This window comes from Ornithorhynchus anatinus, chromosome 15, assembly GCF_004115215.2.
Source record: "Ornithorhynchus anatinus isolate Pmale09 chromosome 15, mOrnAna1.pri.v4, whole genome shotgun sequence".
NCBI classification, from domain to species: domain Eukaryota; kingdom Metazoa; phylum Chordata; class Mammalia; order Monotremata; family Ornithorhynchidae; genus Ornithorhynchus; species Ornithorhynchus anatinus.
In genome coordinates this window covers 15,227,379-15,252,403 of record NC_041742.1, presented here as the reverse complement: position 1 = coordinate 15,252,403, position 25,025 = coordinate 15,227,379, and the positions used below count along the sequence as shown (strand labels likewise).

The 25,025-nt window shown below is 60.7% G+C and overlaps 1 protein-coding gene across 1 annotated transcript in view; it reads left to right on the top strand.

Annotated features, from left to right (window-relative positions):
• The first annotated feature begins 2,137 nt into the window (after positions 1-2,137).
• The window catches only part of POLA1 (DNA polymerase alpha 1, catalytic subunit), a 179,539-nt gene continuing 156,651 nt past the window's right edge, over positions 2,138-25,025 (top strand). Inside the window, exons 1-11 of the mRNA XM_029079578.1 lie at positions 2,138-2,277; positions 14,312-14,436; positions 14,871-14,967; positions 15,360-15,431; positions 16,213-16,328; positions 17,765-17,827; positions 18,593-18,685; positions 19,695-19,833; positions 20,711-20,888; positions 21,152-21,330; positions 24,142-24,254. Coding sequence (XP_028935411.1) covers positions 2,235-2,277; positions 14,312-14,436; positions 14,871-14,967; positions 15,360-15,431; positions 16,213-16,328; positions 17,765-17,827; positions 18,593-18,685; positions 19,695-19,833; positions 20,711-20,888; positions 21,152-21,330; positions 24,142-24,254 — 1,218 coding nt within the window. The 5' untranslated portion in view covers positions 2,138-2,234. The remainder of the gene's footprint in view (positions 2,278-14,311; positions 14,437-14,870; positions 14,968-15,359; positions 15,432-16,212; positions 16,329-17,764; positions 17,828-18,592; positions 18,686-19,694; positions 19,834-20,710; positions 20,889-21,151; positions 21,331-24,141; positions 24,255-25,025) is intronic.

The window sequence follows — 25,025 nt, the reverse complement described above, 5'->3', positions numbered from 1 at the left end:
TGCTCTGCGCATAGTAAGCGCTCAGGAAATACTATTGAATGAATAAATGAATGAATATACGATGTCGCCTATGATCACTTATTTCTGTTGTACTTTACAAGCGCTCAGGATGGGGCATTCGTCGCCTGCGAGCGCTCCGCGGGTACCGCCGTGCGTTCGGTGGTATTCGCTGGGCGCTTACTGTGCGCAGAGCGCCGCACTAAGCGCTTGGAACGCACAATTCGTGGCTCAGAGGAAAGAGCCCGGGCTTGGGAGTCAGAGGTCACGGGTTCGAATCCCGGCCCCCCCCACCTGTCAGCTGTGTGACCGTGGGCCAGTCCCTTCACTTCTCTGGGCCTCAGTTCCCTCATCTGGAAAATGGGGATGAGGACTCACGCCTCATCACTCACGCTCACGCCTCACGTGGGACGACCCGATGACCCCGTATCTCCCCCAGTGCTTGGAACGGTGCTCTGCACATAGTAAGCGCTTAACAAATACCAACGTTATTATTATTATTATTGATGGTCGAATGACTGAATGACCAAATGAATGGTCGAACGAATGAATGGTTGAATGAAGGATTGAATGATTGAATGACTGAATGAATAATTGAATGGTTGAATGAATGAATGATTGACTGACCGCATGATTGATTGAATGGATAGATGGAGGGATGAATGAATAATTGAATGGTAGGATGAATGGTTAAGTGAATGAATGAATAATTGAGTGGTTGAATTAGTGAGGGGTCGAAGGGTTGAATGAATGAATGAATGATTGAATGGCTGACTGAACGATCTATTGCATGAATGGATGGATGAATGGTCGAATGAATGAACGAACGATCGAATGAACGAACGATCGAGGGATCGAATGAATGGATGAATGAATAATAGAATGGTGGAATGATTGAATGAATGGTTGAATGAAGGTTTGAATGGCTGAGTGAACGGTTGAATGATTGAATGAACGAATGGTTGAATGAAGGATTGAACGAGTGAGTGAATGGTTGAATGAATGAATGGTTGAATGAATGGTCGAATGACTGAGCGAATGGTTGGATGAGGGAATGAATGACTGACTGAGTGAATGAATGGTTGAATGAAGGATCGAATGACTGAGTGAATGGTTGAATGCATGAATGAATGAATGAATGCTTGAATGAAGGATCCAATCAGTGAGTGAATGGTTGAATGAATGAATGGTTGAATGGTTGAATGAAGGAGCGAATGACTGAGTGAATGGTGGAATGAATGGTTGAATGAAGGATCGAATGACTGAATGAATGGTTGAATGAATGAATAAATGGTTGAATGAAGGATCGAATGATTGAGTGAATGGTTGAATGAATGAATGATTGAATGGTTGAATGAAGGATCGGATGACTGAGTGAATGGTCGAATGAACGGTTGAATGAAGGATCGAATGACTGAGTGAATGGTGGAATGAATGAACGAATGGTTGAATGAAGGATCGAATCAGTGAGTGAATGGTTGAATGAATGAATGATTGAATGGTTGAATGAAGGATCGGGTGACTGAGTGAATGGTTGAATGAATGAATAAATGGTTGAATGAAGGATCGAATGATTGAGTGAATGGTTGAATGAATGAATGGTTGAATGGTTGAATGAAGGAGCGAATGACTGAGTGAATGGTGGAATGAACGGTTGAATGAAGGATCGAATGACTGAGTGAATGGTGGAATGAATGAATGAATGGTTGAATGAAGGATCGGATGATTGAGTGAATGGTTGAATGAATGAATGAACGAATGGTTGAATGAAGGATCGGATGACTGAGTGAATGGTCGAATGAATGAATGAATGAATGGTTGAATGAAGGATCGAGTGACTGAGTGAATGGTTGGATGGTTGAGTGAAGGAATGAACGCATGGCTGAATGAAGGTTTGAATGACGGGTGGTCAGGCCCAGCGAGGCGGGGGGGGGGCGGGGGGGAGGGGGGCGGGGCGGTCCTCCCTCCGCCTGTCAGTCAGTCCTCCGGGCCCCGCCCCCTCAATCGCGCGCGCGCGGGCCCGGCGCCGCCCGCCGCGCGCGTGCGCAGACCCCTCCCGCGGGGGCGCGTGCGGGCGGAGGGGGCCGGAAGGGGGCTTGGGCGCGGCCTCCCATTGGCCGGCGGGGCGGGGGGCGGGCGCGCGCCGCCGCCCTCGCGCCAGTTTGAGGCGCCTTTGGCGCGGAATCGCTCGGGACGACGACGACGACGAGGAGGAGGAGGAGGAGGAGACGGCGGCCATGGCGGCCCCGCGCCAACCCCGCGACCCGCTCTCCCTCCCCGGTGAGACCCCCCCCCCCACACCCTCCCCCTCCGCCCCTTCGTCCCTTAGGCGTCTACGACGCGGCGGGGACCGTCCCCAGCGCCCGCCGGCGAGCGGCCTGCCCGGCCTAAGTGGGGGTGGGGGGCAGGTCGTGGGTTCGAATCCCCGCACCCGCAGGACCAGCCGTCGTCATCATGATGGTGGTATCTGTTAAGCGCTCACTACAGGGTCTTGCCGGCTGCCGGCTCACTAATTATTCCGATACCTCATGATAAAGGATGGTATCGGGGAAGCGCTTACTGCTCATAATGGCATGTAAGTGCTTACTACTAGGAAGAATAATGATAATAATAATAATAATAATAAAGTGATGGTATTGGGGAAGCACTTACTACTAATGGGATTTGTTAAGTACTTATTACTAGGAATAATAATGATAATAAGTGACGGTATTGGGCAAGCGCTTACGACTGATGATGATGGGATTTGTTAAGTGCTTACTACTAGGAATAATAATAATAATAATAAAAATTGATGGTATTGGGGAAGCTCTTACTAATAATGATGGGATTTGTTAAGTGCTCACTACTAGGAATAATAATGATAAATGATGGTATTGGGGAAGGGCTTACTACTAATAATGATGGGATGTAAGTGCTTACTACTAGGAATAATAATAATAATAAGTGATGGTATTGGGGAAGCTCTTACTACTAATAATGATGGGATTTGTTAAGTGCTCACTACTAGGAATAATAATGATAAATGATGGTATTGGGGAAGGGCTTACTACTAATAATGATGGGATGTAAGTGCTTACTACTAGGAATAATAATAATAATAAGTGATGGTATTGGGGAAGCTCTTACTACTAATAATGATGGGATTTGTTAAGTACTTATTACTAGAAATAATAATAATAATAATAAGTGATGGTATTGGGCACGCGCTTACTACTGATAATGATGGGATTTGTTAAGTGCTTACTACTAGGAATAATAATAATAATAATGATTGGTATTGGGGAAGCGCTTACTACTAATAATGATGGGATTTAAGTGCTCACTACTAGGAATAATAATGATAAATGATGGTATTGGGGAAGCGCTTACTACTAATAATGATGGAATTTGTGCATACTACTAGTAATAATAATAATAATAAGTGATGGTATTGGGGAAGCTCTTACTACTAATAATGATGGGATTTGTTAAGTACTATTACTAGGAATAATAATGATAAGTGATGGTATTGGGCCAGCGCGCACTACTGATAATGATGGGGTTTGTTAAGTGCTCACTACTAGGAATAATAATAATAGTAATAATAAGTGATGGTATTGGGGAAGCGCTTACTACTAATAATGAGGGGATTTAAGTGCTTACTACTAGTAATAATACTAAGTGATGGTATCGGGGAAGCGCTTACTACTAATAATGATGGGATGTAAGTGAATAATAATAATAAGGTTGGTATTTGTTAAGCGCTTACTATGTGCCGAGCACCGTTCTAAGCGCTGGGGTAGACATAGGGGAATCGGGTCGTCCCACGTGGGGCTCACAGTCTTAATCCCCATTTTACAGATGAGGGAACCGAGGCACAGAGAAGTGAAGTGACTCGCCCACAGTCACACAGCCGACAAGTGGCAGAGCTGGGATTCGAACTCATGAGCCCCGACTCCAAAGCCCGTGCTCTTTCCACTGAGCCACGCTGCTTCTCAAGTGCTTACTACTAGTAATAATAATAATGCTAAATGATGGTATTAGGGAAGCGCTTACTGCTAATAATGATGGGATTTGTTAAGTGCTTACTGCTACTAATAAGTGATGGTATTGAGGAAGCGCTTACTACTAATAATGATGGGATGTAAGTGCTCACTCCTAGTAACAATAATGATAAATGAAGGTATTAGGGAAGCGCTTACTACTAATAATGATGGGATTTGTTAAGTGCTTACTACTACTACTACTAAGTGATGCTATTGGGGAAGCACTTACTACTAATAATGATGGGATGTAAGTGCTTACTACTAGTAATAATGCTAAATGATGGTATTAGGGAAGCGCTTACTGCTAATAATGATGGGATTTGTTAAGTGCTTACTGCTACTAATAAGTGGTATTGAGGAAGCGCTTATTACTAATAATGATGGGATGTAAGTGCTCACTCCTAGTAACAATAATGATAAATGAAGGTATTAGGGAAGCGCTTACTGCTAATAATGATGGGATTTGTTAAGTGCTTACTACTACTACTACTAAGTGATGGTATTGGGGAAGCACTTACTACTAATAATGATGGGATGTAAGTGCTTACTACTAGTAATAATGCTAAATGATGGTATTAGGGAAGCGCTTACTACTAATGATGATGGGATTTGTTAAGTGCTCACTACTACTACTGCTAAGCGTTGGTATTGGGGAAGCGCTTACTACTAATGATGGGATCTAAGTGCTCACTCCTAGTAGCAGTAATAATGATGAATGATGGTATTGGAGAAGCGCTTACTACTAATGATAGGATTTAAGTGCTTCCTACTAGTAATAATAATAATGAATGATGGTATTGAGGAAGGGCTTACTACTAACGATGGGATGTAAGTGCTTACTACTAGTAATAATGATATTTAAGCGCTTATTACCGGCACTAATAATGATGGTATTTGGTAAGCGCTTATTACTACTAATAAATGATGGCTTTGGGTAAGCACTTGGTATGTGCCAAGCAGTGTTCTAAGCGCTGGGGTAATAATAAGAATGTTGGTGTTTGTTCAGCGCTTATTACTGTTGCTAATAATGATGGTTTTTGTTAAGTGCTTACTACTAGTAAAGTGATGGAGTTTGGTAAGCGCTTACTACTAATAATGATGGATTTTGGTAAGTGCTAACTACTACTAACGATGGTATTTGTTAAGTGCTCACTACTAATAATGATGGTATTTGGTAAGTGCTTACTAATAATGATGGTATTTGGTAAGCGCTTACTACTACTACCGATGGTATTTGGTAAGTGCTTACTATTAATAATGATGGTATTTGGTAAGTGCTTACTAATAATGATGGTATTTAGTAAGTGCTTACTACTACTACCGATGGTATTTGGTAAGTGCTTACTGTTAATAATGATGGTATTTGGTAAGTGCTTACTAATAATGATGGTATTTGGTAAGCGCTTACTACTACTACTGATGGTATTTGTTAAGTGCGTACTACTAATAATGATGGTATTTGGTAAGCGCTTACTACTAATAATGATGGCATTTGGTAAGTGCTTACTACTAATAATGATAGTATTTAAGTGCTTACTACTACTACTAATATTGATATTTGGTAAGCGCTTGTTACTGCTGCTACTACTATTAATGATGGTATTTGGTAAGCGCTTACTACTAATAACGCTACTATTTAAGTGCTTACTACTACTACTAATGATTTTTGTTAAGGGCTTATTACTGTTACTAATAATGATGGTATTTGGTGAACACTTGTGACTACTACTACTAATGATGGTATTTGGTAAGCGCTGGCTACTATTAACGATAGTATTTAAGTGCTTACTACTACTAATAATAATACTGATATTTGGTAAGCGCTTGTTACTGCTGCTGCTGCTACTACTAATGATGGTGTTTGGTAAGCGCTTACTACTAATAACGATAGTATTTAAGTGCTTACTACCACTAACGATGATTTTTGTTAAGGGCTTATTACTGTTACTAACAACGATGGTATTTGGTAAGCACTTGTTACTTCTACTACTAATGATGGTATTTGGTAAGCGCTGGCTACTAATAATGATAGTATTTAAGTGCTTACTACTAGTAATAATAATGATATCTGTTAAGCGCTTATTACGGTTACTAATGATGATGGTGTTTGGTAAGTGCTTTCTACTAATGGTGGTTTTCGGCAAGTGCTTAGTACTAGTAATAATAATGGTATTTGTTAGCGCTTATTACTGACACCGATGATGATGGTATTCATTAAGCGCTTATTACTACTACTAATAATAATGGTATTTGGTAAGCGCTTACTAATGATGGTATTTGTTACGTGCTTACTGTGACTCATAATGAAGGTATTTAAGCTTTACTATGTGCCAAGCATTGTTCTAAGCGCTGGGGTGATAATGTTGATATTTAAGCGTTCACTACTACGATGATGACGTTTGTTAAGCGCCTACTATGTGCGAAGCACCGTTCTAAGCGCTGGGGTGGATACAAGACGATCGGGTTGTCCCGTGAGGGGCTCGCAGTCTCCGTCCCCGTTTTCCAGACGAGGGCACCGAGGCGCGGAGAGGTGAAGTGACCTGCCCGAGGAGTGACGGAGCGCGGATTCGAACCCGTGACCTTCTGGCTCCCAGGCCTGTGCGCCATCCACCACCCCCGGCCGCTTCTCTGAACAGGGCCGACTTGTTCCTTCCAAGCGCTTAGTACAGCGCTCTGCCCATAGTAAGCGCTCAATAAATACTATTGATGAATGAATTCTCTGGCCACAGCCAGCCCATAGTCTAAGGGCCGGGCCGGAGGGCAGCCGAGCAGACACTGCGCTCCGCGTACCGTAAGCGCTCAGTAAATAGCCGGCCAAGGTCCTCCGCTGCCCGCACCCGCCTCGGAGGAGCACCATTTTCCGCCCTGCTCGGGAGCAGTGTGGTCTAGTGGGTAGAGCCCGGGCCTGGGAGTCAGAAGGCCCTAGATTTTAATCCCGCCTCTGCTACCCTGCCGCCGTGAGACCTCGGACAAGTCACCGCCCTGGGCCTCGGTCCCCTCACCTGTCCAACGGGGATGAAGACTCAACTCTCTTCCCCTCTTCCAGGCCCTACTGAGAGCTCGCCTCCTCCGGGAGGCCTTCCCGGACGGAGCCCCACCTTTCCCTCTGCTCTTCCCCCCTCAGCGCTGTGCTCATTTGTATATACGATTTATAGTAATGTCGGTTTTTGTTAAGCGCTTACTGTGTGCAGAGCACCGCTCTAAGCGCCGGGGGAGATAGAGGGTCATCGGGTCGTCCAACGGGAGGCTCACAGTTCATCCCCATTTTCCAGATGAGGTCACTGAGGCACAGAGAAGGGAAGCGACTCGCCCACAGTCACACGGCTGACGGGTGGCAGAGCCGGGATTCGAACCCATGACCTCCGACTCCCGAGCCTGGACTCTTTCCACCGAGCCACGCTGCTTCTCTGATCACCCTATTTATTTTGTTAATGAGATGTACGTCTCCTTGATCCTATGTAATAATGTTGGTATTTGTTAAGCGCCTGCTATGTGCCGAGCACTGTTCGAAGCGCTTGGGGAGACACAGGGAATCAGGATGTCCCACGTGGGGCTCACAGTCTTCGCCCCCATTTTACAGATGAGGGAACTGAGGCCCAGAGAAGTGAAGTGACTCGCCCAGAGTCACACAGCGGACAAGTGGCCGAGCCGGGATTCGAACCCATGACCTCCGACCCCAAAGCCAGGGCCCTTTCCACTGAGCCACGCTGCTACTTGATGATGATGATGACGTTTCGCTTTGTTCTGTCCTGCTTTGCCGTCCGTCTCCCCCGTATAAGTCCGCGAGCCCGTCGTTGGGCCGGGATGGTCTCTACCTGCTGCCGAATCGTACCTTCCAAGCGCTTAGTACAGTGCTCTGCACGTAGAGAAGCAGCGTGGCTCAGTGGAAAGAGCCCGGGCTTGGGGGTCGGAGGTCGTGGGTTCGAATCCCGCCCCCCCCCTCGTCAGCTGTGTGACCTCGGGCCAGTCGCTTCACTTCTCTGTGCCTCAGTGACCTCATCTGTAAAATGGGGATGAAGACCGTGAGCCTCACGGGGGACAGCCTGAGGACCCTGTCTCTCCCCCAGCGCTTAGAGCAGTGCTCTGCACATAGCGCGTAACGAGTGCCGACGTTATTATTAGTAAGCGCTCAATAAATCCAGTTGAATGAATGAGTGTCAGGGACTGGGTCCGATCGAATTTGCTTGTATCGACCCCAGCGCTCGGTACAGCGTCTGGCACATGGTAAGCGCTTAACAGACGCCATTATTATGATGATGATGATCTCCGCCACGTCGGGGCGCGGGGCCGAGCATCCCCCCCTCCCCCCCCCCCCCCGGAACCGGGGGGATCTTTGGCCCTTTCCCGATGGCCACTTGTCCCCCTCCCGAAGCCCGAGAAGCAGCGCGGCTCAGTGGCCGGGGCCGGGGCCTGGGAGTCGGAAGGACCCGGGTTCCGATCCCCGCTCTGCCACTTGCCGGCCGCGTGCCCTTGGGCCAAGTCGCTCGTCTTCTCTGGGCCTCAGTTGCCTCCTCTGGAAAATGGGGCCGAAGACTGTGAGCCCCGCCTGGGACAGGCGCAGTAATTATTGTTGTTATTCATGTTTCTTCTGTTGTACTGTCCTCTCCTAAGCACTCAGTACAGTGTCGGGCGCACAGCGCTCAGTAAATACCATCGATGGTTTCCGCACGCATCCACCTGTCACAGCTCTTTACTTCCACCATCCTCATTCTCTTAGCCTCTTGGGATAATAATGATAATAATGATGGCATCTGATAAGTGCTTACTGTGTGCCAAGCACTGTTCTAAGCGCCGGGTATTTCCCGAGTGCCGAGCAGCCCTCTGAACGCCGCGGTAGATTGAGGATGAGCAGGCGGGTCGCGGTCCCCGCCCCTTCCCCGGACTCACTGTCCGGCGAGAGCGAGGAGCCCGTCGCCGTTTTACGGATGAGGGAACTGAGGCCCAGAGAGGTTAAGGTCATGGTTCGAATCCCGGCTCTGCCACTGGTCAGCTGCGTGACTGTGGGCGAGTCACTTCACTTCTCTGTGCCTCAGTGACCTCACCTGGAAAATGGGGATCAACCGCGAGCCTCAGGTGGGACGACGCGAAGGCCCCGTTTCTCCCCCAGCGCTTAGAACGGTGCTCTGCGCGTAGTAAGTGCTTAACAAATACCAACGTTATTATTAAGGGACTTAGCCCGAGTCCCACAGCAGGTCAGAGGGCTGCTGGGACCAATAATAATAATAATAAGAATAATGATATTTTTAAGCGCTCACTCCGTGCCGAGCACCGTTCTCAGCGCTGGGGTGGATACAAGGTATTCGGGTTGTCCCACGTCGGAGTCACCGATTTAATCTCCATCTTATAGATGAGGGAGCCAAGTGAAGTGACCCGGCCAAAGTCGCACAGCAGACGAGGGCCGGAGGCAGGATTAGAACCCACGTCCTCTGACTCCCAAGCCCGGGATCTTTCCACTCAGCCACGCTGCTTACACAGACCCCCTCTGACTCCCAATCCCACGCTCTCTGCCCCCGCCTACGCTGGCTCTCGCCTCTACTTTCCGTCTTTCGGATCCATCGATGAGGCCGCTCATCAGCAGCGTTGGACCGCAGTTGCCAGTGCTCGGGATCTCGCCTTGGATGAGAGTTTTAATGTGTTTCTCCCGTCACGGGGTTTGGAAATACAGGCGTTAGGTAGTTTTCCCGGCGGTTACGGCCCGGAACGTCGAAGATGACGACATTCCAGTCGCGGCCCAAGCTTCAGAGGTGACGGCGTTCCGGTCCGGAAAGACCCCGATGAAAGGAAAATACGTGGGGTCGTTTCCTCCTCCTTCCTCAAGCGGGTCGGGGAAGGGGGGCCGTCGGTTTGCACTTGAGGTTCGAATCTGAAAACCGTGTGCTCCGAGCACTTTTGAGCGTTCTTTAAATGACTGAGGTACTTTGCCGTCTCGGACGTCTTTACGTGTGGCGGCCGGACAGATTTCTCCCCTTGATGGTTTCTGTGTTTCCCGTAGTCAGAGTCTGCTAATGCATTGTGCCGTCCCAAGCGCTTACTACAGTGCTCTGCACCCAATAAGTGCTCAGTAAATAGGACCGACTGATTGACAAGGTGGCCCTACCTGGGTATCTGGCTTCGAAAGTGAATCTAGCAAGTAGAACCGAGATGCAACCTCCCCTGTGGCTTTTTAACTGAAAAATATCGGAAGACCTCCCTCTTATTTGCTGTTATTTTCTCGGCTCTCGGTGTGTGTAAACATAATTCATTCATTCGGTAGTATTCATGGAGCGCTTACTGTGTGCAGAGCGCTGTACTAAGCGCTTGGAATGGACAAATCGGTAACAGATAGGGACGGCCCCCGCCCTTTGACGGGCTTACGGTCTGATCGGGGGAGACGGACGGACAAGGACGATGGCGATAAATAGAATCAAGGGATTCTATTATAATATATATAATATAATAATATAATCGTTATAATAACAACGATGGTCTTCGTTACGCGCTCACTGTGTGCCAAGCAGCGTTCTGAGCGCCGGGGTAGTGACCACGTGGTTGTCCGAGGTAACCGAGGCGCAGAGAAGTTAAGGGACGTATATATTGTATGTGCTGTTGTATGTATTTTAAAAATTCACTCGGCGTCCGTGAAAGGTTATATCGTTCCCGGCGACGTAGAGAGTGCTGAGGGGTGAGCCTTTGATTCCAGTCGGCGATCATCCCCCGTCTCAGGTTTTCATAGCGCTTGAAATGAGGAGACGGAGCCTTGAGGTTGAAACGGAGGAGGTTCTTTATCGTGGGGTTGCGCGAAGCGCTATCCTGACCTCCCGTCGGCCAAGCGCCGATCTGCCACCGAGTGCTGCTTCCCACGTGACAAGTGGAACTTGGTCAGCGAGCGTGGAGAGATGGCTTCCGAGATGATAGCGGGCAATCCGGAGGCTCCTCTTAAGGCCCAGGCGGTGATCACGTCACCTCGGAGGCCCCGGGACGGGAATCCTTCTCGGGGAGCGGAGTCGGGGGTCGTCCGCCGGAACGACGGTAGACGCGCTTCCCGTTTGCGGTCTCCGGCCGGGGAGGGCCCCGCCGGAGATTCCCGGAGCGACGGTCTCCGCCCTGCCAGACGGTCGTCGCGGCGCGCCAGCCTCTCGCCGGTGTTGCCCTTCGATCTCCCAGATCGCGGCCCGTTATTTCGGGTCCGGGGGGAGAGGGCCGTGAGGGGCGGAGAGCCTCTCTCGCCGCGGCAGCTACGCGACACGGCTCCTCCTCGCGGCGCCTTGCCGGGACTCTGACAACGGAAGGGGATTCGCGCGTTGGTCTTATCGAGCGCTTGCGTCGCGCGGATCACCGTACCGAGCGCTCGGGGGACCGGGGCGGAGCCCCGCACGGATACACCCTGCCCGTAGCCCGCTCACGGTCCAGAAGGGGTGGGAGACACGAGTAGAAATGACAGATGTGGACGTCAGCGGTGTGAGGCTGGGACGGGGCAGGATCAGAGGGAGCCCGTCAGGGCGACGCGGAAGGGAGTGGGAGAAGAGGAAAGGGGGGTTGAGTCAGGGAAGGCCTCTCGGAGGAGACGGGCCTTCAGCGAGGCCCCGAAGGGGGAGGGAGGAACCGTCTTGTCGGATTTGAGGAGGGGGAGGCGAGGCAGGCGGGGGGTCGGCGGCGAGAGGGTCGGCGGCGGACGTTGGCCAGCCGGCAACTGGGCCGTTCTGGACTCGGCGGGCAGCGTGGGGGGGGGGGGGGGTCCGCTAGGCGGCAGAACCGCCGTCAGCGGCGGGTGGCGGTGGCCGACGGGAGCAGGCGCCTCTTGGGAGGCGCGCGTGGGGTCGTGGCTAATGAACCTAAAATCGCCCCGCCCCCGTAGCGTCGCCCCGTGGAGACAGCACCGGGCTCGGGCTTGGAGACTCGGGTTCTTGGAGTCCAGGTTCTCCGCTTGCCTCCCCTGGCGTAAGAATGATCATTCGTTCAACAGTATTTATGGAGCGCTTCCTGTGCGCAGTGCACTGTACCGAGCGTTTGGAACGGACAGATCGGCAACAGATGCAGTCCCTGCCCATCGACGGGCTCACGGTCTAATGGTGATGGTATTTACGAAGCGCCTTCTAGGTGCCGGGCGCCGTTCTGAGCACCGGGGTGGTCCCGCGTGGGGCTCACCCTCTTCGTCCCCATTTTACAGACGAGGGAACCGAGGCCCAGAGAATTGAAGTGACTCGCCCAGAGTCACACAGCCGACAAGTTGGCGGAGCCGGGTTTAGAACCCACGGCCCGTGACTCCCAAGCCCGGGCTCTTTCCGCTGAGGCCCGCTGCCTCTCGGTGTGAGTGCGGTACCGTGGGGCACGGTGTGTGACACGGCCCCCTTCCCTCACGGGGCTCACACTCTTCATCCCCATTCCACGGGCGAGGGGACCGAGGCCCCGAGAGGTGAAACGACTCGCCCTCCGCCACACCGCGGACGCGTGGCGAGGCCGGGATCGGGGCCCAGGTCCTTGCGACCCCCGGGCCCCGTCCGCTACGCCGACGCTGCCCCGTCCGTCAGATGGGGGATAGCGTGCCCGTCCTCCCTGCCTCCGAAGGGTCTCGTGCTTTCCCAAGCGCCCGGTTCAGTGCCCTGCACACCTTAAGCGCTCGATAAACGCGATGGAATGAATGGATGCGTGTGGGGGTGGGTCTTCGACCTGGATGCCGTAGATGTACCTCAGTGAGCATCGTGTTGAGGATCGTCACCCGGCGATAGGCAGAAAGGGCGGCCCGGACAGGCCACGTGAGAGAAGATCCGCTCGTCGGGGTCGATTCCTTTCTGCCGTCAGCACCCCTCACGTCTCCCTCGGGCTCCGGGACCGGGACGGCAGGAGCTCGTCCGTTGGTTCCGTCCTCTTTATTGAGCGCTTTGCCGTGTGCAAGGCCCTGTACTAGAAGCTTGGGAGAGTCCAGTGTGGCGACAGATGGACACGTTCCCCGCCCCTAGCGAGCTCGCGGTCTGGGGGGCTGGCGGGGACAGACATGAACTATAAATAAATTCCAGAGATACGTCCCTATACGCAGAGAGGGACGTAGGCGTCGTAGGGCCGGGAGGGAGGACGGACCAAGGAGCGAGCCGGGGCGCCGCAGAAGGGAGTGGGAGAAGGGAGAGGAGGGCTCGGTCAGGGAAGGCTTCTCGGAGGAGACGGGCCTCCGCTAAGGCTTTGAGGAGCGGGGAGGGTCATTATCCGAGAAGCAGCGTGGCGCAGCGGAAAGAGCACGGGCTTCGGAGTCGGGGCTCGTGAGTTCGAATCCCGGCTCTGCCGCTCGTCGGCTGCGGGACTGTGGGCGAGTCACTTCACTTCTCGGTGCCTCGGTTCCCTCGTCTGTAAAATGGGGATGAAGACGGCGAGCCCCACGTGGGACGACCCGATTCCCCCGTGTCCACCCCAGCGCTCAGAACGGTGCTCGGCACGTAGTGAGCGCTTAACAAATACCAACACTGTTATTATTATCGGGCGGATGTGAGGAGGGAGGGCGTTGCGGGCCAGAGGCGGGATGCGGGCGAGGGGTCGGCGGCTGGTCCCGATCCGTGCGGGATCCGGAGACCTCAATCCCTCCGGTACCTCGGGGGTCCCCCCGCCGCTCCCCACCCCCCGGGGGTGCCCGTGTGCTAGAGCCTGTCCCCGGCCCGGGCTCACGGGCACGGTCGCTTTCCTTTCTCGTCGACTCGCCGCCCCTTGCCGGGGTCGATTGGAGGAGGAGGAGGAGGAGGAGCGGCGCGGCGGAGAGCCGAGCCGCTCCGGAGGTGGCCGTCGGGCAGGGGTTCGGCTCGAGGGCGCGCTCTCCCTTGGTGTCTCTGTCTCCGGGTCTCTGTCCGTCTCTGGGTCTCTCTTTGAGTCTCTCTCCCTCCGTTGTCACCCTGTCTCGTCTCCCTCTCTCTCTCTCTGTGCCTCTCTCGGCGTCTCTCCCTCTCTGTCTTTCCCTCTCTGTCTCTCGCTTCCCGTCCTCCTCTCCGTCTTCCTGTGTGTGCATCTCTCCCCGTCTCTGCATGTCTCTCTGAGCGTCTCTGTTGCCCTCTCTGCGTCTCTCCGTGCGTCTCGCCGTGCGTCTCTGTCTCTGCCCCCAAACCCCACCCCGTATCCTGGTTTCTGACGGTTCCCGGATATGATTTTCGGCGAGTCGGAGGGGCGGCCCGGCCCCCGGCGTGGCGTCCCTCGCCGTCTGGCGACCGGACCGTTGGGAGGAGAGCCCGCGTCGGGGGCTCGGGCAGCTCCGCCGCGACGCGCCTCCCGGCCGGGACGCCCGACCGGCTTCGGCCCGCTCACCTCGGCCGGCGGGTTCCGTCTCTCCTCAGCCGGTCCCGACGCCGGGGGTTTCGCGGCTTCGCGTTCCCGGCGGGAGAAGAGGTCGGCGAGAGGGCGCCGGGAAGCCCTGGAGAGACTGAAGAAGGCCAAGGCTGGGGAGAAGTTGAAATACGAGGTGAGGCGGGAATCCCCCCGACTGCCCCGCTCGCTTACCTGCCGCTCGTCGACGGCTGGTTCAGGGGAATGCCGTCTCTCTTTTTCCGACTCCCTATTTCCCAGACTCGGAAGCGGGGGAAGAGGGCCTCCGCGGAGAGCGCCCTGCCCTCGGCTTTAGAACGGCAACCCAGAGGAGCCGCCCGGGCCTGGGAGTCGGGGGGGGACCCGGGTTCTAATCTCAACTCCGCCCCTCGTCTGCCGCGTGACCTCGGGCCGGTCGCCCGACTTCTCTGGGCCTCGGTTGCCTCGCCTGTCAAATGGGGGATGAAGACCGTGCGCCCCGCGTGGGACGTGGGCCGGTCCCCGTCGCCCCTCGGCTCCCCGGGTCCCCTCTCTCGGCCGGCGGGGCGCGTCCCGCCCGGGGCTGAGGTCGCCGCCTCGCGGTTTTGGCAGGTGGAGGAGTTGACGAGCGTCTACGACGAGGTGGACGAGGACCAGTACTCCCGGATGGTCCAGGCCCGCCAGGACGACGACTGGATCGTGGACGACGGTGAGCCCGGGGCCGGGGGGAGCGGGGCCGGGGCGCCCCGGGGGTTCGCCCGCCCATCCGGCCCCGGGTCGGGACCCTGGGGTCGGGGCGGTGCCGTAGGGGATCCAGCGCGGGCCCGGAGGGCGGGAGGACCCTGGCTCGGCCACCCATCGGCCGGGCGACCTGGGCCGAGCCGCCCCGCTTCTCCGCGGCCTCGGTCCCCCCCCCCCGTCTCTAAAGCGGGGTTCCGTCATCCGTCCGTCCCCCCGCTTCGACCGAGGGCCCGACGGGGGACGGAGCCCGGGGCCGCCTCGAGTTGCCGCGTGTCTTCCCCGGGGCCCGGTGAGGCGCCTGCCGCCCGGTGACACGTTGCGTTCTGTCGTTCTCGTCATCGCTTGCTCCTGCCCGTCCAGATGGGATCGGCTACGTGGAGGACGGCCGGGAGATCTTCGACGAGGAGCTGGAGGACGACGCCCCGGATTCCAGTAAGGAAGGGGAGGCGTCGACGTAGCCGCGGGGGCGGGGCGGGGCGGGGGGGTGCTGCTTCCTTTTACTGGATCTATTGTTTTTCCGTGGTATTTGTTCAGCCTGGAATGAACAAGTCGTGAGCGAGGGAGGGAGGCGCGGCTTGATTTTTTCTTTTCACTGAGTCGCGTTGAGCGCTTACCGCCCGCAGAGCACTGTGCCAAGAGGTCGGGAGAGTACCCTAGCACGGTCGACAGGCGCCGTCAACGCTCGGTAAATACGAAAGTCAGCACGGCCTATCGGATGGAGCCCGGGCCCGGGCGTCCAGAGGACCCGGGTTCCGATCCCGGCTCCGCCGCTTGTCCGCTCCGTGACCTCGGGCAAGTCACTTCACTTCTCTGGGCCTCAGTTACCTCGTCCGGGGAACGGGGGCCAAGACCGTGAGCCCCACGTTGCCGAACCGTGCGTTCCGACCGCTCGGTACGGTGCTCTGCACAGAGTAAGCGCTCGATAGAAGCGATGGAATGAAGGAATAAGGACCGCGTCCAACCCGATTCGCTCGCGCCCTCCCCGGCGCTCAGAGCGGGGCCCGACACGTAGTAAGTGCCTAACGAAGACCGCGGTTGTTGTTACTGCGCTGGTTGGTTGAAACGGGCCTTTCGTCCTCCTCCGGGGAGCTGGGATGGTTTGGTTCTGGCGTTCGCCCGGCGCAGAGCACCGTACCGAGCGCCTGGGTCGCGCCCAGAGCTGGTGTTGGATTTTCGAGGGGGCACGTTAATGAGAGACTTGATGCTTCTGCAGGAAAGGGGCAGAAGGCCGTCCCCAAGGAGAGAGAGAACGCGAAGAAGCCCGCCGTGTCGAAGCCCAACGATATCAAGTCCATGTTCGTAGCCAGCGCGGGCAAGAGAGCGTCCGACGTGAGTCGCCTCTCTTGTTTCATTTGTCCTTTCGGCCTCGGGAGGTTGGGTTTGGAGCGTTCCCGTGGGGCCCGGTGACCGGGGTGTTGCGAGCGCCGGGGTGATCGGCCGGTCCGCCGTCCCTGTCTTCATCCCCGTGGTACAGATGAGGTCCCTGGGGCCCAGAGAGGTGAGGTGACTCGCTCAGCGTCGCACAGCTGATGTGTGGCGGAGCTGGGGTTAGAACCCGGGTCCTTTGGACGCCCGGGCTCTTGGGCACCAGACCACGCTGCTCCTGGTGGTGGAGCGAGCGTGGGGCGGGAGAGTAGAGGTCTGGCGGTCTCTTCCGCCCCCGTGAGAAGTCCCGCCGAGTCGAGAAGCAGCGAGGGTTAGCGGTCAGGGCCCAGGCCCGAGAGTCGGGAGGACCCGGGTTCTAATCCCGGCCCCGCCACCCTTCCGCCGCGTACCGCGGGTGAGTCGCCTCCCTTCTCTGGGCCCGGTCTCCGCATCCGTGAGGTGGGGATGAAGACCGGGAGCCCCGTGCGAGACGGGGACCGCGTCCAACCGGACGGGCCGGTATCCCCCGCAGCGCTCAGTCCGGCGCTTGGCACGTAAGAGGCGCTGAGGAAATGCCATTTGAAAAAAAGGCGGAGAGGAGAGAGGTGGAGGGAGGGAGGCTCCCTTGAACGACGAAGGCTGAACTCTTCCCTCCTTGGCCCCCGCCCTGCCGACGAAGGACCCACCGCACCGCCCCGGGAGTCCAGCTGGGGTCTCGGACGGAGGGGGACCCCGGTTTGCCCGCCGTCGGAGGGTCTTCCCCGCCCCTTCCTCATTCCTCCGAGGTCCCAGCCGAAGGCCCGCCGGGTGGGGCCGAGCCGATCCTCTTTCTCGAGCCCCCGCGGCGTGCGGAGCACTGTGCCGAACGCTGGGGCCGGCGCGGTGGGACGCATCTGGCGGTCACGTCCACTGCCCACGGAGAGCTTCCGGTTTAAACGGGGAGAAACGGGGGCAGATGGAGGGGAGAAAAAGGAAAGAAGTGGTGGATCCGTTGCCTCTGGGTCTCGCTGTTCTCTCTCCACGCTCTCCCCCTCATTTTTTTTTAAACTGGTATCTGTTAAGCGCTCACCGTGGACTAAACACCGTTCTAAGCACCGGCGTAGATAGGGGTCAGTTGGGTTGGACACGGTCCCTGCCCGAGGCGAGGCTCGCGGGTCCGTGGCGGAGGGAGAACGGGCGTTCGTCCCCGCGCGGAAGCGCAGTCGCGTGCCCCGGGTCACGCGGCCAGCAGTCGGCGGAGCTGGGATCGGAACCCAGGTCCCCCGGCTCCCGGCTCACGCTGCGTCCGTTAGGCCGCGCTGCCTCGGCGGTGAGCCGACCGCCTCCCTGACCTTCCCTCCCCCTAAGGGAAGGCAGGCGGGCCCGAGGCGCCGAATGACCCGGCCCCTTTCGTCTTCCAGAAAGCTGTAGACCTGTCCAAGGATGATTTGCTGGGCGACATTCTCCAAGACCTCAACGCGGAGGTAATTCCCGGGGGACCGCCAGAGGGCCGACGGGCCCGGGGCTTCGCGGAGGAGATCCGGTCGCCGCGAGCGTACGCGCGACTTGGAACTTGGCCCCCCCCCCCCCCCCCCCCCAGTATTCGAGGCGAAGGATCGCTCGCGGAGTCCGGGCGCGCGACGGTTCGGCCCGGCGGGTGGGTATCTCGGAGCGGGGAAGCGACGCGGGAGCGTCGGGTCGATCGAAAGGGCCCGTCGAGGTCAACTGCTCCGACGGGTCGGTTCTCGAAAACGGCCGAGCCCGCTCCCCCGGAACGTTTTCGCATCCGACCCGCGGATTCCGGATCGACGGCTCGGAGGGGGAGCTCGTTCCGGGTCTCGGGGTCTGATCCTCCGTCTCCCGCCGGCACGGGGACAGGCGGCCCTGGAAACGGGCCCCGGGGCCCGCGGGACGAGAGAATGGGATTTCCCTGGACGGAAATCCCCCGGATCTGCGGCCGGCGGCCCGGCCCCGTCGGAAAGATCGACGGGAGCCGGGTCGAAGCGGCGAGAGGGATCCGATCGCCCTGCCGATTCTCCCCGTGGCCCTCGGCGCCGTCACCGTGGGAACCCCCGGGCGAGATCGGAGCCGTGCCGTTGAGGAGTAGGAGAAGGGGAGGAGAAAAATAGGAGAAGAGGGGTCTTGTTTCATCGGGCTCCGCCGGGCGGGCCCCGGGGAAGGGTAGACGCGTTTTCCGTCGGAGGTGAAGCGCGCGTGACCGCGGGAGTCCGTCTTCTCTCTTCCCGCAGGTTCCTCGGCCGACCCCTCCGCCCGTCGTGGCGTTGAAGAAGAAGAGACCCGCCGGAGCGTCGCCGAATCCGTCCTCGGCGCTCCCGTCCGAGGTACGTTCGGGCGGCCGGCCCGGGGCAGGGCCGCGCCTGCCGCGGGACGGTTTCCTCCCGGTCTCCGTTCGTCTTTCGCCGCCGGATTCGTCTTCCTTTATCCCCGTCGGTCTGCCGGCGCGCGCGAGACCGACGCGCGCGTCTTCCGAGAGCTGGTCGCTGTCGGGCCTGACCGGGAACGGCATCTACGGCGTCCCCCCCCCCCCCGGGCCGAGCGCGGGGCAAACGAGAGAATAATAACAGCCGCGGTCTCCGCGAAGCGCTCGTCGGGTGCCGGGCACGGTTCCGAGCGCCGGGGCGGAGCGAGGTCGAGGAGGTTGGACGCGATCCCCGTCCCGCACCGGTCTCCCCCTCTCGATCCCCATCCGATAGACGAGGCGACCGGAGCCCCGAGAAGCGAAGCGACCGGCGCGCGGTCACGCGGCAGGCGAGCGGCGGAGCCGGGATTAGAACCCGGGTCCTTCCTTCCGCCTCCGTGCTGCCTCTCGTTCTGAGATCACAGAAGGGTCGTGTTCCGCGGGATAAACGGGGGGGGGGGAGAGGGTCACCAGACGGACCGCGACCGGTCAGTCCCGGGCGGCGCCACCTCCCGAGCCCGGTTTCCGTGTAACGCCGAGCTGCCTCCTCTCGGAAGCTCGGGGGAAGGGAGCCCCCGTGGGGTCCCTCGGGTGAAAGGGCGCGTACGCCCGGGCGCGCGCGCACGGCCGGGTCTTCCGGGCAAGCGGGTGTCGTGGGGGGAGAGGGGCCTGGTTCTCCGCCCCGCTCCTCTCGGCTCTCGGCCGAAACGGCGGGAGGAGGCCCGCGCCAGGGCGGGGCCGGGGCCTCCGCTCGGATCCGCGTCGGCTCCGCCCCCTCCGTACCGGCCCGGGTCACCCCGTAGAGAGCGGGGCGGCCCGCGGATCCCGAGAAGGGGAATCGGCCCGGGCCCGGGGGAGGCCGGGCGCTCGGTTAGAACCGGGCCGCGCGTCGACCCCGAAGAGACGGCCTCCTATCTCGTCTGGTCCCGTAGGCGGCCCCTCCGGTGAGAGGCGCCCCCCCCGTCCCGAGAAGGGAGATTCCTCCCCGGCCGGTTCACTCCCGACCCGCGGTGGGGCGAGACGGCGTCGGCGGCGTTCCCGAGGAGGTCAGCGGAGAGGACCGCGGCGCAGGTATCGCGGGGAAGGGGGGGGGCTCCCGGGAAGCCGGAGGGGGAGGGCCGGTGGGAGGGCCAATTCCCGAGCGAGGAACCGACTGACCGAGGAGACGCCGCCTGGCCTAGCGGAGAGAGCTCGGGCCTGGGAGTTCCGATCCCAGCTCTACCACGCTGTCGTTCTTTTGGATCGGACGGTATCCGTGAGGGTTGGCTGGGGGCCGGGCGCCGTCCCGAGCGCCGGGGTGGAGACGAGACGATCCGGTCGGTCGCGGCCCCCGTCCCCGCTTTGCGGACGAGGTCGCCGGGGCCCGGAGGAGCGAAGCGACCGGCCCGAGGTCACGCGGCAGACGGGTGGCCGAGCCGGGGCTGGAAGCCGGGTCCGCCGCCGCCGCCGACGGCGTTGGTTCGGCCCTCGCCGTGGGCCGGGCGCTGTACCGAGCACCGGCCCGCCGTGCGGTCTCGGGCGGGCCCTATAATCGCTCGGTGCCTCGGTTTCCCCTTCCGTCAAGCGGGGATCCGGGGGCCTCTTCCCGCCCCTCCTTGGACCGCGGGCCCCGCGCGGGACGGAGACCCTCGTCGGTCGCTCGTTCAGAGCAGTCGGGCGCTCGCTGTGTGCGGAAGACCGCACCGAGCGCCCGGGGGAGCGCCGTAGAGCGGTGTGACAGACACGTGAGCTTCCGGTCCGGAGGGGGAGACCGGGTCCACCCCGATCCTCGGTACGTTTCCCCGCGCTCGGTACGGCGTCCGACGCACGGTAAGCGGTCGTCGACGGCCGTGTCCCTCTGTCGTTCACTTGTCTCGAGCGCTCGGCACGGTGCCGTGCGCAGCGCACGCCGAGCGCTCGGTAAACGCCATCGCCTCGACCCGTGGGGCCGCGTCCCTGTCGCCCGCAGGGGAGCGGGCGGCCCCGGAGCAGCCGGCCGAGGAACGGAACGCGATGGACCTGGACGCCGGGGGCTTCGACGGACCCACGGAAGCCGAGGAGACGGAGGCCGGGGCCGAGGCGCCCGAGACCCGACGGGGAGAGGGAGGCCGGCCGGCCGGAGGGGCGGCCCCCGCCGGCCCGCGCTCGTAAGAGCTCCCCGTCCCCCCCCCGCCCCCCCGTCCCCCCCGCTCCCCGCGGGCCGCTCAGGGTGGACGCGGTCCCTCTCCCACCCGGGGCTCTCCATCCCCATTAGACAGATGAGGGAACCGAGGCCCGGGGAAGCCGAGCGCCTTCCCCCCCCCCCCGGGTCAAGCGGCGCGGCCGGGACGGGGACCCGGGTCCTCCCCGCTCCCCGGACCGGGGTCTCCCCACTGAGCCGCGCCGCCCCTCGGCGGGTTCGTCTCCTCAGGGGCGCCGACCCGCCGGACGTCTCCTGCTGGGACGAGATGGAGCCGGGCGACGGCGGGCCGCCGGCGGCCGAGGTCCGGGCGGGCTGCGCCGGCCTCCCGCTGGCCGTGGGGGCGGACGGCGACCCGGTCTTCCAGTTCTACTGGCTGGACGCCTACGAGGACCAGCACAACCAACCGGGTGAGAGACCCGGGCTCGCGGCGGGGGGCCGGCCTCGCGAGCCGGCCGCTTTGCGTCGTGCCGGCGGAGCGCCTCGCGCGCGGGAGAGGACGGCGCGGCGGTAGACGCACGGCGCTCCCCTCCCGCGGCGAGCTCACGGGCCGGGCGTGGCGACCCCGTGGCTTCCCCCCGCCCGAAGCGTCGGTGACGACGGAGGGAGGATGGAAAAAATCGCGGCCGCCCCGGGGTCGAACAACAGAAAAAACAAGGCACCTGCTCTCGACCGCAAAGGGGAAAAAAAAAACTCTCTCGCCGGGGGCCGAACGGCTCCGTGACGAGAGTCGGTAACGATCGGGGAGGACCACGGAGGAGTCGAGGCTCGCGTATCGGAGCGGCGCTCCCGGGGGCCCCGCTGTCGTTTCGCGGCCCGAGGCGCCGCCGAGAGAGTCGCCGCCCGCTGAATGGTTCCTAATTATGAAAAGACCTCGGGGGCGGTTCTTTCTCCCCGTCGGCGCACGGGAAGAGATCCCGTCTTCATCAGGCCTCCTCCGAGGTCGGATAATCCGGGCCGCACCTGGTTTCGGCTCCGGGGGCGGGGGTCCTCTCGGCTTCCCGGCATCCTCTCGGAGGGAGCCCGGGACCCCGGCGGGGGCGGGGGTAATAACGGTTCCCTCGGGCGTATGCGTCGGGCGCCGTACCGACCGCTCGGAAGGTGCGGTCCGGCGACCCGGAGAGACCGCCCCTCCCCCGCGACGGGTCGACGGTCCGGAAGGCGGCCGGGGTACCGGCCGGGCGCCTGCTACGTGCCAGGCGCCGGGGCGGATGCGGCGTGATCAGGCCGTCCCGCGTGGGGCTCGCGCTTCTAATCCCCGTCCTGCCGACGAGGTCGCCGAGGCCCAGAGGGGTGAAGGGACTTGCCCGAGGTCACGCGGCGGTCGGGCGGCGCAGGCGGGGTCGGAACCCACGTCCTCCGCCTCCCAAGCCCGGGCGCCTTCCGCCGAGCCACCCCGCGTCCCGCGACGACGGGGACGTCGACGGCGTCTGCCGAGCGCCGTAGCGTTCCCGGCGCCGGGGCGGATCCGAGCTAGTCGGGTGGGACGCGTCCCCCGTCCTGCGGGAGGGAAGACCGAGGCCCCGGAGGAGCGAAGCGATTCGCCCCGGGTTCCCCGGCGGACGGGCGGCGGAGCCCGCGATTAGAACCCGGATCCTCCCGACTCCCGGGCCCGGGCTCCGCCGCGGAGCCGTCCCGACGGTCGGCTCCTGCCCGACGGCCGGGCCCCGGGGCCGCGGACCCTCGCGTGTCCTGCGGGGCCGGGCTTGGCCGGCCGGTCGGTCGTATTGACTGAGCGCTTACCGTGTGCAGAGCACTGTACCAGGCGCCTGGGAGAGGACTGGAAGCTGCTCGCGGGCGGGGAACGTCTCCGTTCACCTTGCCGTCGGACTCTCCCGAGCGCCCGGTGGAGCGTTGTGCGCTCGGCGCTCGAAAAATGCGACCGAACCACCGGACGAGCGGACGAGTCAGGATGTCGCTCCTGGCGGTTAGAGCCCGGCCCGGGGGTCGGAAGGATCCGGGTTAAGAATGAGACGGCGGTTCATTCGTCCGGTGGCATTTATTGAGCGCTTGCTCCGCGCGGAGCACCGTACCGAGCGCTCGGAACGGACAGGTCGGTGACGGTGCTCGTCAAGCACTCGCTGTGCGCGCCGGGCACCGTGCCGGGCGCCGGGGGAGGATACGCGGTCCCCGTCCCGCGTGGGGCTCACCGTCTCGGTTTCGCGGGGGAGCTGACCGGGGCCCGGAGGAGCGGGGTGACTCGCCCGGGGTCGCTGAGCGGACGGGGGGCGGAGGCGGGATCGGAGCCCGCGACCTCCCGGCGCCCGGGCCCCCGTCCCCTCGGCCGCGCCGCTCCTCGGCGGCCCCCGTCTGCCCCGTGACCTCGGGCGAGTCCCTCCGTCCCCCGGTCCGTCCGACGGGGGGTGAAGACCGCGAGCCCCGCGTGGGACGGGGGGGGCCGCGGCCGAAACGGTCGGCGCGGGTCTCCCCCGGCGCTCGGTACGTTGCCCGGCGTCTGGTGAGCGCCTGACGGATGGCGTTTGCAAGGAGGAGGAGGAAAGGGAGCCGGTGTAGAATTCCCCGCCCGGGGCGGCGGGAAGGCTTCGGGCCGGCCGTCGGACGGCGACGGCGATGACAGTGGCGGTGTCCGTTAAGCGCTTACTACGCGCCGAGCGCCGTGGTAATCGCCGGGGGAGACACGGGGCCGTCGGGGCGTCCCGCGTGAGGCCCCCGGGCTCGGTCCCCGTTTCCCGGATGAGGGGACCGGGGCCCGGGGAGGCGAAGCGACTCGCCCACGGTCCCACGGCCGACGGGCGGCGGAGCCGGGATCCGGACCCTCCGACGCCCGAGCCCGGGCTCCTTCCGCCGGGCCGCGCTGCTCCTCAGAGGGAGCCGGGTTCCCATCCCGGCGCCTCCGCCCGCCTGCCGCGCGCCTCGGGCCGAGCGACGTCCCTTCCCCGGGCCTCGGTCCCCTCGTCTCGGAAACGGGGACGGGTCCCACCCGACCGGTCCGCGTCCACCCCGACGCTCGGTACGGCGCCCGGGCTAGCCGGTAGGCCCTTCCCAGACGCCGCGGTGACGGGCACGATCTTGTCGTCGTCCCGGCCGGGTCCGGAGGCCGTCCGGGGCCGCCCCCGGCGCGGTGACGGCCTGCCCCGGTCGGCCGGGGGGACCCGGTGGCGATGTTGCGCGGGCGCGCCCCCGGTCGGGGCCCCTCGGGCTCGGATCGGCCCGGGGGTTCCTCCGACCTCTCCCCCCTCGCTCTCCCCCGGGATCCGCAGGTGTGGTGTTTCTGTTCGGCAAGGTGTGGATCGAGGCGGCGGGCGCTCACGTCAGCTGTTGCGTGACGGTGAAGAACATCGAGCGAACGCTCTATCTCCTGCCCCGTGAAAAGGTAAAGCGGGGGGGGGGGGGGCCCAATCGCTTCCCCCTCTCCCCCGTCTCCCGCCGCTTGCGTTTTTCTCCCGTCCTCCGTCCTCCGCCCTTCTCCTCCCCTCCTCCCTCCCCCCGGCCCGGGGGATCCGAGGACGGGGGAGGACGGGAACCGGGGCGAAATCCGTCGGATGGTATCCACCGAGCGCTCGCCACGGGCGGGGCGCCGTACCGGGCGCTCGGCACGTACGGTTCGGCGACCGGCGGGGACCGTCCCCGCCCCGTGACGGGCCCGCGGGGGAGACGGACGGCAGAACGGAGCAAAATGAAAACGAGACGACGTCGGCGGGAGGGATCGAATCGGGGCGCGAGATCGGGTCCGGGGCGGGCGGGGGGACCCGGGTTCCGATCCCGGCTCCGCCCCCTCTGGGCCGCGGCCCCCTCGCCTGTAAAAGTGGGGACGGACGCCCTGAGGCCCCACGCGGGACGGGGCGTCCGGCCCGACGGGCTCACGGCCGGCCCGGCGCCCGGCGGGTGGTCGGCGCTCGCCGACACCCTCGGGAGGGAGAATCGCCGTAGTGAGGAGCGACGGGGCGGACGCGCAGGTCGTTAGAAAAGCGACGGCGCAGTCCGGCGGGGACCGTCGGCGTACACCGGGCTCCGGAGCTTAGGGAACTGGGAAGGCGCGGAGGCAGCGCGGCCTAGCGGGCGGAGCGCGGGCGCTCGTCCGCGTGACCCCGGGCGGGTCGCTTCTCTGCGCCCTCGTCCGTAGAACGGGGACAGAGACCGGGAG